This window comes from Daphnia magna, linkage group LG5 (genome assembly GCF_020631705.1).
Source record: "Daphnia magna isolate NIES linkage group LG5, ASM2063170v1.1, whole genome shotgun sequence".
NCBI classification, from domain to species: domain Eukaryota; kingdom Metazoa; phylum Arthropoda; class Branchiopoda; order Diplostraca; family Daphniidae; genus Daphnia; species Daphnia magna.
The window spans coordinates 8,881,022-8,895,201 of NC_059186.1; the positions used below are offsets into that span (position 1 = coordinate 8,881,022).

A 14,180-nucleotide genomic window follows, 5' to 3' on the forward strand; every position below is an offset into this window, starting at 1 on the left:
TTCGGGAGATGAAAAATATTACTTTGAAAAATTAACAGAAATTACGCACTTAACAAAAGTTTCAAAAAATGAATTTTGCTAAATCTTTGCCTTAAGGCGAGAAGTCGAGAACAAGAAGCAAGCAGACGACTTTTGGGTAAAATTTGAGCTCCTTATTTGGTTATTTATTACTGCGACCAGTCGACAATTTTTGAACAACTATTTATGTTTTTTAAATTTGATGAACACGATTCTTAAAATATTTTTCCTTTATTTATGATTTACAATCGCTATCTGAATATCTCGTGGTTCAGTTGGTCTTCTTCTGTGATTGCAAGTCTGGTGGCCTACTTCTGAGTCCTCAGGTATGGTTAAAATGTTTTCTTCAGCTTTCAGTAAGAGAAAGCAGCATCTAGTAGTTGAGTGCCTGTCCCGGGAACAGCACCGTTAATAGTGCCATCCTGGTTCAATGCAAAATTGTTCTCAACAAGAATTTTCATTTTGTGATTCGGAAACAGATTTTAAAGTCAGTTATTGCAACACCATCTGGAAGTTTGTTTCTCAGGCATTCTCAAATAGGTAGAACCCTTTTGTCACTTTTATGGTAATGTGTTTAATTTTTAGAAAAGAAAGCAGAATAAGTAGGATATTTCCTGGTTCAAGCATGCATTTATTGTTTCCTAAAATTTGAAATAGTTCATTCATTTCCAATTTTAACCAAGACTGTTGCAAAAATGTTTATCTTACTCTTTGCTCTTGGGCTGAATTCGCCTTAGTGCGCATCAGTTTAGTCCATCGCTTGTAGCTCCCTATTTGTCATTAGGCGCCATAAGAAAATAAGACAACAGCCAGATGGCTCCAACCTCGTTCATTCACCTTAGAAAACCCGTTCAAAACATAACTTCTAACATAGCTTCCGAGAAAGATACCTGAAAATCTAAATCTGCCCTTGACAAAAGTTGGGGTGTTTCTTTAGAATTTGAATCCCAAAGTACTTGGTTTCGCTGAAAAATCTTGATATGTATTTAGGCAACGAGAGAAAAAAAGAATGTCGATAAAATCTTAATCGCCTGGGGCTGGGAAAGTTGGAGGTCTAGAGCGCTTTCCATTCACAAACACGTTGTGTCACTCGCACGCCACCAACATGCCGTGTGAGCTCGATTTCACTCGCAGTGTTTCTTCCTGCAGGTTGGCCGATTCGGCCGTTAACTTGAACGATACCCCAGATATGGCTGAAAGTAGAGGATCAACTAGCAACAATTCCGTTCGTCTCCCAAATCAAGTAAGGACCTTAAACTCATTGCAAAGCAACAAAGGTAACAACCGAAATTGGTATATGGCTATTGGTGCAGGTCAGTTTTCTTGTGGGGTCAGATAGTGCTGAGGAGAGCGGAAATCCTGGTCCGGTGTCTGCTTCTACCAAAGAAGAGGAGGAAAGTGGGGGCAACGGTGGTGGCGATTTGTGTGAGGATGTCATCTCACTTGGAAGCCAAGACACTATATCGGATGATTCGTCTACTAGCGGACAGGACAACAAAAGCATTAAGCAGCAAAAGTCGTTAATGAGGTATGTAGTTTAACATAAATATTTATTTATAATTGTTTAATTTAAAAATCACATAATTTTCCCGCGTATCCGCGCAACGTGTGTTTCAAACACTCTTTAAAAAAAACTTATCCGCAAGCGGGGTGGGTGAATGGGGATAAGGATCACTCCCCATACATAGTTCAGAAGCGTGTGACTCGAATTACGGGATGGCCACTTTTTTCATTTACTGCCAGCAGAAGCTGATAAAGCAGTTCTAAGTGTATTGAAACAAAACTGAAAGAGAACAGGATTCTAGACTATGCGATAACGAGCGGCCTTTAGATCGTTTCTGACGTCGCCCCTATCGGAAGACCCTTGCCATTCTCCAATGGCTAGAGAGAGACACTTGTTTTTTGTTTTATCGCGTGACGCTTCGTCCCATACTTTTTAGTGTGATTGTTTTCTCGTTTGAAATGTAGAGCTACTATGTCGCAGATTCATTTGCGTGTGAAACATCGTGGGATGGAGGCCAACAAAGACCTCAATGTGGCTACACCAGAAGAATTCGTTAGACAGTTTGGCGGCAATCGTGTAATCAATCGAGTGAGTAGTAGTGTGGTCCTGTGCGTTTGTAGGTGACGGTGGTGACAGATAATGGGTACATCTTCGTTTTTCTTCCAAATATAGGTATTGATTGCCAATAATGGCATTGCAGCTGTCAAATGCATGCGCTCCATACGTCGGTGGGCTTATGAAATGTTTCGTAACGAACGAGCTATCCGATTCGTCGTTATGGTTACCCCTGAAGACCTGAAAGGTATTATTTTTTTTTTTATTTCAGAGAGTGTCAAAGACTTAAATGTAATGATTTTGCAATTTTTGGACAGCCAATGCTGAGTATATCAAAATGGCTGACCATTACGTGCCCGTGCCTGGTGGTACAAACAACAATAACTATGCAAACGTCGAACTTATTTTGGACATTGCCAAGCGTATGCAGGTAAAAAAAATTTATACTAATATTCTAAGGTGTTCTAAAATTTAACGATTTGTACGTTTTGATTTTTCTGACCAGGTACAAGCAGTCTGGGCTGGATGGGGTCACGCTTCTGAAAATCCAAAATTACCGGAGCTATTAATTAAAAATAGCATAGTATTCATTGGACCTCCTGAAAAGGCCATGTGGGCACTAGGTGACAAAATAGCTTCGAGTATTGTGGCACAAACGGCCGATATCCCAACTCTTTCGTGGTCAGGATCTGGTAATTGCGAAAGACCCTGCATTGTTTCAGGAAATGAACACCCGAGCTTATCGCATTTTACTGATTTGTATTCTAGGTCTGAAAGCTGAATTTCGTGATAAGCGAATAAAGATTTCTACAGAGTTGTACCGGAAGGGATGTGTTGAATCAGCTGAGGAAGGTCTAGAGGCTGCCCAGAGGATCGGATTTCCGGTCATGATCAAAGCCAGTGAGGGTGGCGGTGGTAAAGGCATCCGGAAATCTGAATCTGCTGATGATTTTGCTAACCTCTTCCGTCAGGTTACTTGCGTTACAGTTTTGCTTGAGGTCGTTGCACTTATTAATGATTTTTGTTTGGTTTTGATGAGCAGGTCCAAGCGGAAGTTCAGGGGTCTCCTATTTTTATCATGAAAACGGCCGGTTGCGCGCATCACTTGGAGGTTCAGATTTTGGCCGACCAGTACGGAAATGCTATTTCGCTCTTTGGCCGAGATTGCTCAATTCAAAGACGTCATCAAAAAATTATTGAAGAAGCTCCTTGTGCCATTGCTCCACCTCATATTTTTGAACAAATGGAAAAGGTTTCTTGTCTCTTCTGATGTGCAAAATGATTGAATTTTAATGCGTTTCCTTGACGGAGTTAGGCTGCTGTCCGCCTTGCGAAAATGGTCGGCTACGTCAGCGCGGGAACCGTCGAATATCTTTATGAAGCGGATGGAAGCTTCTACTTTTTGGAATTGAATCCTCGATTGCAGGTGACTTGCTTGCAGTTTTTATCAATTTGTTTTCAGTCAATTACAAGTGCCTGGTTGCGAATGGCAGGTGGAGCATCCGTGCACTGAGATGGTGTCTGACGTAAATCTCCCAGCTGCCCAGCTACAAATTGCAATGGGAATTCCCTTGTATAGAATTAAATCGATTCGAACTTTATACCGCCTTAATCCTTGGGACAACATACCGATTGATTTTGAAAATCCTCCTAATCCCCCCACTCCATGGGGTCACGTCATCGCTGCTCGTATTACGAGCGAGAATCCCGAGGAAGGATTCAAAGTAATATTGATTGCTTTATATTGTATTTTTTCTATAGCAGTCACTTTATTTCATGTTGTCTTCTTTTATTTTCCTATCGGCAAAATAGCCCAGCTCTGGTACAGTGCAGGAACTCAATTTCCGTTCCTCCAAAAATGTTTGGGGTTACTTTAGTGTTGCAGCCTCTGGTGGATTGCATGAATTCGCTGATTCGCAATTCGGGCATTGCTTTTCTTGGGGTGAAGATCGGGAAGAAGCTCGCGAAAACATGGTCATTGCACTTAAAGGTAATTATTTTAACATTCCTTTTTGTCTTAGATTCATTTAACCGTTTGTTTGTCATTCCTTCCTATTGAACAGAGCTGTCTATTCGAGGAGACTTCCGCACAACGGTGGAGTACTTGATCACGCTACTGGAAACGGAAGATTTTCAGCGGAATAATATCAGTACGACATGGTTAGACGCCATGATTGCTCAACGGTTCAAATCGGAGAAACCTGATCATCTTCTGGCCGTCATCTGTGGTGCGCTACACGTAGCCGATCAGACCATCCTTAATTCTTTCCAGCACTTCCAAGCGTCGTTAGAAAGAGGTCAAGTTCTGCCGGCCTACACACTAACCAACTGCGTCGAAGTGGAGCTAATCTACGAAGGCACCAAATACAAAATACAGACGACAAAATCGGGACCCAATAGTTATTTCCTCGCGCTTAACGGATCGTACAAAGAACTGGAGATGCACAGGCTTGCCGATGGTTCGCTTCTCCTTTCTGTTGATGGTGCTAGCTACACCACCTACATGAAAGAAGAGGTCGACCGTTATCGGGTCGTCATTGGGAACCAGACCTGCATTTTTGAGAAAGAAAACGACCCCACAATCCTTCGCACACCTACAGCAGGCAAACTACTTGGCTTTATGGTTGAGGAAGGTGGTCACGTTCAGGTATATTGAAAAGAACCTAATTGAAAACGTAGGAAGCCGAATAAAATTTTGCGTTATTTTGGTTATAGGCCGGCCAAGCATATGCTGAAATTGAAGTGATGAAGATGGTGATGACTGTCACCGTAACGGAGTCAGGTTGTCTGTATTATAACAAACGGCCGGGTGCAATTTTAGATCCGGGAGCCATCATCGCCCATCTTGATTTGGATGACGCTTCCCGTATCCAGCGCGTTCAAATGTTTACTGGACGCTTTCAAGACAACGAGCCTGGCTCCACTCTTCCAGTATGGGGCGATAAACTGAACCAAATCTACCAAAGCTGTCGATCTGTTATGGATAATACCTTTGCTGGTTACTGCCTACCCGAACCTTTTTTCCAGCCAAAGATCAAGGAAACAATCGAGAAGATGATGACCGTACTCAAGGATCCCAGTTTACCGCTGTTAGAACTGCAGGATGTCATTTCTTCCATCTCTGGCCGAATTCCCGCTTCGGTTGAAAAGAAAATACGAAAGCTCATGGCTCTTTACGCTAGTAATATTACTTCCGTCCTGGCTCAGTTTCCTAGTCAGCAGGTGGCAAGCGTTATCGACACGCACGCCGCCACGCTTCAGAAACGAGCCGATCGTGATGTCTTTTTCCTTACTACCCAAGGGATCGTCCAACTTGTCCAACGCTATCGCAACGGCATTCGGGGTAAATCGATGCTTATCTGAACTGTAAATGTGAATTAATCTTTTCTTTTATTACTTTTCCTCAGGTCGGATGAAGGCAGTAGTGCACGATTTGTTGAAACAGTACTTGGCGGTAGAAAGTCAATTTCAAAACGGACATTACGATAAAAGCGTGTCAATGTTGCGCGAGAAAAATAAGGAAACTATGGCATCTGTTGTGGCTACTATCTTTTCTCATTCGCAGACGACAAAGAAAAATTTGCTGGTCACGCAGCTCATTGACCATCTTTGGAGCCACGAACCTGGTCTTACCGATGAATTGGCTACCATTCTCAAAGAACTAACTATGCTTAATCGCTCGGAAAATGCTAAGGTGGCTCTTAGGGCGAGACAGGTGTGACTTTTGTTTAATAATCCATTGCATTTACAAAAATCAACAATAGTTTGCCTATCCCATAGGTGCTGATTGCTTCTCATCAACCTGCTTACGAGCTTCGACACAATCAAATGGAGTCTATTTTCTTGTCGGCCATAGATATTTATGGTCACGACTTTCACCCAGAGAATCTCCAGAAACTCATCATGTCTGAGACGTCCATTTTTGACGTACTGCACGATTTCTTTTCGCATCCCAACCGGGCTGTCAGGATGGCTGCATTGGAAGTCTATGTTCGCCGTTCTTACACGTCATACGAATTAACATGCCTTCAACATAAGGATCTATCGGAAAATCTCTGTGTCGTTCATTTTGAAGTAAGAAGCCAAAAAGTTCAAAATAGAAACATTAGCATGATAATATTTTTTCGTAGTTTTTACTTCCTTCGTCACATCCTAATCGCATCCCTCACAACAAGGCTGCCAATATGAATTTGGCCATGTCTCACATCCCTAGTTTTGACGAAGTATCCAACCTAGTTGACCTACCCACCGACCTGGAAAACTGCAACCGAACTGGTTGCATGGCTGCTTTCTCTCGTCTGGAGGACTTTGAAAATCATTTTGATGAAATGATGGAGGTGTTCGAAGACTCACGACCCTCTACCCCCGAGAGCATAGATAACGGCGGCTCGGATTCGGATGCCGAAAATTGTGGGGTCAATATGCTTTCACAGTCAGTGACAATCTCTCATTCGTACTCGAATCGCTCTTATATGAGCAATCTCAACAAACAACTGGTACGTATGAAAAAAAAAAATCGAAAAAATTTCTGGTATTCCAATTGTCTCGAAAAAAACAGGTTACCGAGGCAATTCACATCATTAACGTAGCCATTCGCTACACGGAAGAAGTGGAAGACACAGTTCTCAGCGAGAAGTTTACGGCGATTTGTGTTCAAAAGCGGCCACAGTTGATTGAACGCGGTATCCGTCGAATTACCTTTGTCGTTCTCTTCCGTCGGCAACATCCAAAGTTCTTTACCTTCCGCTCTCGAGACAATTTCAATGAGGATCGAATTTACAGACATCTTGAGCCTGCGCTTGCCTTTCAGCTTGAAATCAATCGATTACGCACCTACGAACTGGAGGCTTTGCCAACCTCCAACCAAAAAATGCATCTTTATTTAGGCAAGGCCAAAGTGGCCAAAGGACAGGAGGTAACTGATTATCGCTTCTTTATCAGATCTATCATTCGCCATTCTGATCTGATTACAAAAGAAGCGTCTTTTGAATATTTGCAAAACGAAGGTAAGTTTGAAAATGGTTTTCTTCCAATTGGGTGGACTTCATCGTTTTCATCGGTTTTTTAGGTGAGCGATTGCTGCTGGAAGCCATGGATGAATTGGAAGTGGCCTTCTCCCATCCGTACAGCCGACGAACAGATTGCAATCATATATTCCTTAATTTTGTTCCAACGGTCATTATGGACCCTTCGAAGATTGAAGAGAGTGTTAGAGCCATGGTAATGCGTTACGGCCCGCGTTTGTGGAAACTTCGCGTTCTCCAGGTTCGTTTTCAGAACGAAAAATATGCATAAACAATTACTAATCCTCATCCGCTTCATGATATCTAGGCTGAGCTCAAGATGATCATCCGGCAGACGCATAATGGCAAAACCGTGCCTATCCGGTTGTGCCTCAACAATGAAAGTGGATATTACCTTGACATCTGCATGTATAGGGAAACCACTGATCCACGAACAGGAGTCGTCAAATTTGAAGCTTATGGACCTCGCCACGGTCCTCTTCACGGCCTTCCTATCTCAACCCCTTACATGACCAAAGATTACTTGCAGCTTAAACGATTCCAGGCGCAATCCAACGGCACAACGTATGTATACGATTATCCGGATATGTTTCGACAGACATGCAAACGTATGTGGAATGAACACATCGCCCGCTACCCGAAAGAGAACATTCTCCTTCCCGAATTATTAGTTTCCTCTGTCGAGTTGGTACTGGACGTCGAAGGAAATTTAGTCGAACAAAAAAGACTTCCGGGTACGTTGCTCTTTTATAAGCTTGTACTTTATTAGAATAATTTTTTATGTCTGATGGAACTTCAGGTGAGAATAATATCGGTATGGTAGCCTGGAGAGTCAAACTCATCACACCAGAGTACCCAACTGGCCGTGAAATCATTGTCATTTGCAATGATATCACCTTCATGATCGGCTCGTTTGGTCCACAAGAAGATAAGCTTTTTTTGGCCGCATCGCAGTTGGCCCGGGCACTCAAAATACCCCGTGTCTATATCGCTGCCAATAGCGGAGCGAGGATTGGTCTGGCAGAAGAGATCAAGCACCTCTTCCGTGTGGCGTGGGTTGACAATAGTGATCCGGAAAAGGGTTTTAAGTACATTTATCTGACTCCTGACGATTTCAAGAAAGTAGCAGCTGTGAATTCAGTTCGTGCTGAATTGATTGACGAGCATGGTGAGGCACGGTACAGAATTACAGACATTATTGGCAAGGAAGATGGTCTAGGCGTTGAGAATCTCCGTCATTCTGGAATGATTGCTGGAGAGTCTTCACAGGCCTACAACGTATGTCTAATTTTCAATTTCACGCGGTAACCCTACTCACATTGAGCATCTATCTAGGATATTGTGACAATTTCCTTGGTGTCATGTCGAGCCATTGGCATTGGCGCCTATCTGGTCCGACTAGGACAACGTGTCATCCAGATTGAAAATTCGCACATCATTTTAACGGGATACAGTGCTCTTAACAGACTATTGGGACGAGAGGTCTATACATCGAATTCTCAACTTGGTGGCATCCAAATTATGTACAATAACGGCGTTTCTCATCGTACGGACGCCCACGACTTGGAAGGTATCCAAAGTATTTTGCGTTGGCTGTCGTACATGCCCAAATGCAAGGGTTCACCTCTACCTATCAATCCGATTTACGATTCCATTGAACGTGAAATTAAGTACGTGCCAACCAAAGCACCTTACGATCCTCGATGGCTCCTATCTGGCAGGTAAATAGTTTGGTCAATTATCATTTCAGTCACGTGTGGAAGATTGTGAAAGATGCTTCCTTTTTTCTATGAATTTTTTCCTGTAGGCAAAACCCACTTCATCCGGATGAATGGGAATCTGGGTTCTTTGACCGAGGATCATTTGATGAGATTATGGCTGCTTGGGCACAAACTGTCGTTTGTGGCAGGGCGAGACTAGGTGGTATCCCTGTAGGAGTTATTGCCGTCGAGACGCGCACGGTGGAACTCAACCTACCTGCTGATCCTGCCAATCTCGACTCTGAAGCCAAAGTAGTTTCACAAGCTGGACAGGTAAATAAATCGTTTGATAAACAGAACTAAATAGTAATTTCGTATTTCTTGGGGATGAAAATAGGTCTGGTTCCCTGATTCCGCTTATAAGACGGCTCAAGCTATTTTAGATTTTAGCCGCGAAGAATTGCCTTTGATCATTTTTGCCAATTGGCGTGGTTTTTCGGGAGGAATGAAGGACATGTACGAGCAGGTAAATTTCAATGGTGAATTTTCAGGTTGGGAGGTTAGTGGCTAACGGTTTCGATTCGTCAAAAGGTGGTTAAATTCGGCGCATATATTGTGGATGGATTGCGTGAATACAAACAGCCCATAATGGTCTATATCCCACCATTTGCCGAGCTTCGTGGTGGAGCCTGGGTCGTTATTGACCCAACTATTAACGAATCGTACATGGAAATGTATGCGGATCCAGAATCGCGCGGGGGCGTGCTGGAACCGGAGGGCGTAGTCGAGGTCAAGTTCAAACTCAAGGATTTGCTCAAGACTATGGCACGCATTGATCCGGTCATACAAGGACTGCGCGAGAAACTGTCCAAGCCGGAATTGAACCCAGCAGAGAAAAGAAGCCTGGAGCAGCAACTAAACCAACGTGAAGATTTACTAGCCCCAATGTATCGCCAGGTAAATCGCAACGATATGTTTGTTGAAGTTTTTCCTGTTCGATCATGAATTGAAAATCATTTTCCATTGGACGTTGGATACAGGTTTCGACGTATTTCGCCGACTTGCACGACACACCAGAACGTATGCATGAGAAAGGCGTTATTCAGGATATCGTCCCGTGGAAAAAATCGCGTACGTTCTTCTACTGGCGTTTGCGACGCCGCCTCCTGGAAAAAGAAACCGTGTGTCAAATTATTGAAGTTCAGCGGCAACTTACTCATCCGCAAGCCGAAGCCATGCTTCGTCGTTGGTTTGTGGAAGACAAAGGAGCAACCGATGGCTACCTATGGGAAGACAATCGAGTCGCTGTTGATTGGCTAGAGAGCCAACTCAAGGTATAATCCTAACGTCGTGTAACCTATTTCTAACACAAGAAAACTAAGGGATTTACGTGTCCATTCAGGGTGATTGTCGCAAGCCTGTTCTATTGGAGAACATTCGCTGTTTGAAGCGCGAATCTGCCCTTGGTCAGGTCCGTGCTTTAATACAAGAGACCCCTGAAATCGGACTGGACTCAATTGTGCACATTGTACAAAATTTGAGTCCCGCTCAACGAGCTGAAGTGGCCAAAGCCATAGGTCGTCTAGAAGGAAGCCCGGCGCCTGCCCCCGCTACGGCAGGTCAGGTAGTGGCTCCTGCCGGAAGCGCCATTACGAGCTGTAGTGCTTCCGTAGAAAGCAGCCCTAGTACTGCCCCATGATCGTAAACAACTGCCGGTTAGATCCGGTGGCATTTTTTTTTAGCTCAAACATCATTATCAGTCTATAGCTGTTTGTTATTTCTGGTTCTATCAGGTGGAATTCGGCAAAAAAAGCATTCCTAAGGTCTTCGTTATCATATGCTCGTCACGTATTTCGTCGCATCCAGCACAGCTGGTGCAGCATAGCCTCAAATATTGTAGGTTTATAGTAAAGTTTGAATGTGTAAAATTCATGTTTTGATCAATGCATAAATTTATACCCTCTCCATGCTACTTTTGATTTCTCTGTATGTTTTTTCTCGTCACCAAAGAGGAAATATAGAGTATCTTGAAGAGTGTGTACACATGTTCAGGCAGTTCAGTACTTCTTAAAAATCAACAATTTTTCTGGGGTCCAACTCTACCCTATCCACGCACAAAAACATCTCCACAGCTGGATAAGCAGACTAACTGTTTGCCAGGATCACCGAGTCCTAGAGCTCTCCGCCAGATGCTGGCGAAAACTATAGTTTTTAAAAGTGCTGTCACATTTTGACTTCAGGTTTTTCTTCAACCATGAAGGTATACTTTATGCTTCAACGCTAAGTAATTCACCATTTAAATCAAGCTAAGCGATTCAAAGTTGGTACAATTGTGTTGTAAATTGATATAACTTTTATAAAGACAATAAAGTGACTTTTTTGGTATTCTTAAATTAGCAGGAGAAACCTAAAGTTGGAGGACGATACATTAGTTTCCCGTTACTGGTTCTGTAAAACAAATGGCAAATTGGTAAAATGAATCATCATGTAACCTATTACTTTAAATAAATTTTTTTCAAAAGTGGAGATTGATTCCAAATCTTCAGCTTCCCAGGCAGACACCCATCCACAAAGCCACGGGTGATAGATGATAGTCGTAGCAAACACGACTGTGTTGTAAATTGGTATCACTTTTACAAAGCCAAACAAGTATAACAAAAATGGCATTAAAAAATTTTTTAAATATAGAATTACGTTGCTTCTTTGCTTCATTGGACAGAAGATTTAGATCATGTGTCTCAACAAAAATGGCTCCCTGTTTGTGACATCAGACCTCCCCAGTGGGTCATTCTGATGCAGGATTCTTGAAATCAAGTTGAACATTTTGAACCATCCCAGGACAAAGCTGAAGTTCTAGGTCTGTTGGGTTTTTCTGCTTGTAAACCCATGAGAAAAACTAATTGAAGTACAGTTTATTGTCTAGTTTGCAGAGGTATTAGAAAAGTCGTCGCTTTTTGGTTGGAGTTTCTTCGCCGTCCGATGCATCAGTTGGAATGATGTTCACTTCCTCGACATCATTGCTCACGTAATTTAATAACTTTGTGCTTCGAAAAAAGTTGTACTAATCTTCAATTTTTAAAAGAAAACTTTGATGCATTATTCTTATCTCGAGGTTATATCGATCCGCAAAGGTAAATCGGAAGAGGGTATTCTTTTCCTTGACATAAGAACAGAAATTTAAGCATTAGCAAGTCATCCGCATCCAAACAGATCAAATGCACGAGGTATTCCGCCTCGTCCGGCAAGTTATCATCCAGCAACGCATCCATCAACAGAATGTATTAAAGAGGAAAGTAATGACCAAATGCTGACTGGACGATTTCCATGCAAGATGAATGTTAAAATTCAAGGAGATCTGGAGAACCATTAGCTGAATACAATGAATGCTATCAGTTCTCCAGAACAAGAGGTAAGGAAGGATTGCACGTTTTTATTGAATACATATTTATAGGCAATCGTTTTTATATTGATTAATGTTTCGTTTCCTTTAGGCCAACATAGATTAATAATCATACTGAATCAAAAGAGGTACATACTTGAACAAGATTATAAAACGATAACAGCTGGAAGGGCATGTGGAAATTTCAAAGGACGCTACCTGCACGTTACCTTTAGTCGCGGATTCATCTCGAAGATAAAATATAAAAATTTTTATAAATTGAAGTGCATATCTGGGCTCCCTTCTTTTCTGTGGCCCCGTTTCCCCTTGACTTGTGATAAGCCCGTAGGGGGTCATGCCCCTACTGTGATCAGCAGCAAAGGTTGTGAGTGCGCTGTCCGGAAAGGGGACGTGGGGGTCCTCAAGTTCTATGATATCTTTGGAGGGCGAAGAGGCTACCCACAAATCCGAATTAACGGTTAATCGCTCACGTAAAAACTTGTCCGAAACCTTCCATCCTCTTCCGGCTTCTCTTAGCCACGCCCCGGGTAATCTCCCCGGGGACTCAAGTTCAATTGAGGCAGTGTCTCGGCTTGTCTTGGTTGATGACAAGTGGAGACACTGCCTTAAACTACTAACTGCTACTTAAACAATACAAATATTTGAAAATATTAATTTTGTGTTGCTTCGTTTCATGCATTATCTTCCATTTGAATCTCATTGCAGATTTTAGTTTCAGTTCCATTTACTTTAGACGAATGATCGTACATTGCGTTTTGAGAAATTTTCTAATTAACTACTCATTCATTCAATATGTGTTGCTTGGGGATCGAACCCACTACCTTTAGCTTATACAGTCAATGCTCTACCACTGAGCTACAACTGATATTGTTATAAATCTACTGCACTTGCACATTGCTGTACCTAGGTAAATTTGTACATAAAAAGCATTTGATTGTTTTACCGCTATTATATTTTCTGTCTTACTTCGCATTCATCTTGTGATATTTCAGGATTATACACTAATTGAAAGTGCTTACCGTTGCGTGTACAAGATTCATTGACTAATTTTTAACCTCAGAGCATTTTAACACTGTCGGGAATCGATCCTAGACTTTCGGCATACCACACCGGTGCTCAACCATAGAGCCATGAGTTACATGAACATATTGACTGTATTTCTATATAATGTAGCTGCAAGATATGGAAACTTAGAAATAATAAAAATTGTGTAGAGTGAAAACTGATGTCATGATTTTCATTAGTAAACGGTAATGATAACACGAATCATCAACATAAATCTATTTAGTTCAACCAGTTCACTGTCATGAAGGTGAACCACTATGACACACACAATACCTTCTTGTTGCTTGCCAAAAGTTAAGGGTAACAATGCATAAAGCAGAAAAGCCAACTAAAAAATGTCTGATTTGTTTTTGGTTTCAATCTTTACCTCCTGAAATTATTATTGCTTTATAGCCTTGTTGAAGCAGAAGTGCACCTGGGATTTCCAGGGCTAGAATATCAGATTCCACACATTGTTCTCTGACTCTGCAATCACTAACCTAAAATAAAATTTTTTAAATTAATAAATATTTTATATCATCTATCACCCATGGCTTTGAGGATGGGTCTCTGACTGGGAAGCTGAAGATTGTGGAATCAATCTTCACTTGTGAAAACAATTGATCCAAAGTAATAGGTTATGTGTTGCTTCATTTTACCAGTTTACCATTTGTTTACAAAACTTGCAACGAAAAAAAGATGGATCAACCTCCAACTTTAGGTTTTTCCTACAAATATAAGAATACCAAAAAAGTCACTTTATTAACATGATTACAGATTTTTCAAATACCTTAAACATTTTTGTAGGCAAAGGTTGGAAGTCTTTTATTTTTTGTTGCATTTTGTTCCATCTCTTGCACTTGTTATGTAATTTCACGAAATCTAATTCCTGAAAAATTTTAACAATTTACAAAAAATATGCACTTATCAAATAA

General features: G+C 41.7%; 1 protein-coding gene across 7 annotated transcripts; it reads left to right on the forward strand.

The window, feature by feature from the left end:
- Positions 1-149: 149 nt before the first annotated feature.
- On the forward strand, positions 150-10,838 carry LOC116922753 (acetyl-CoA carboxylase). Of its 7 annotated transcripts, none has more exons than XM_032929148.2 (28): positions 150-344; positions 498-558; positions 1,168-1,261; positions 1,326-1,546; positions 1,987-2,110; positions 2,195-2,324; positions 2,395-2,507; positions 2,583-2,769; positions 2,846-3,048; positions 3,120-3,329; positions 3,393-3,503; positions 3,571-3,801; positions 3,890-4,067; positions 4,141-4,724; positions 4,793-5,420; positions 5,485-5,792; positions 5,858-6,151; positions 6,208-6,573; positions 6,636-7,083; positions 7,146-7,342; positions 7,409-7,835; positions 7,901-8,379; positions 8,437-8,822; positions 8,909-9,134; positions 9,199-9,327; positions 9,393-9,758; positions 9,842-10,135; positions 10,204-10,838. In XM_032929148.2, exons 3-28 carry the CDS (start codon positions 1,208-1,210, stop codon positions 10,498-10,500), a joined length of 7,191 nt encoding a protein of 2,396 aa, XP_032785039.2. In that variant the 5' UTR covers positions 150-344; positions 498-558; positions 1,168-1,207; the 3' UTR covers positions 10,501-10,838. The 7 variants fall into 7 exon arrangements, with proteins under 7 accessions (XP_032785039.2, XP_032785040.2, XP_032785041.2 ...); XM_032929145.2 differs by lacking the exon at positions 150-344 and having other exon boundaries at positions 389-558; positions 10,204-10,516; positions 10,595-10,838; XM_032929146.2 differs by lacking the exon at positions 150-344 and having other exon boundaries at positions 389-558; positions 10,204-10,502; positions 10,595-10,838.
- The last annotated feature ends 3,342 nt before the right edge of the window (positions 10,839-14,180 follow it).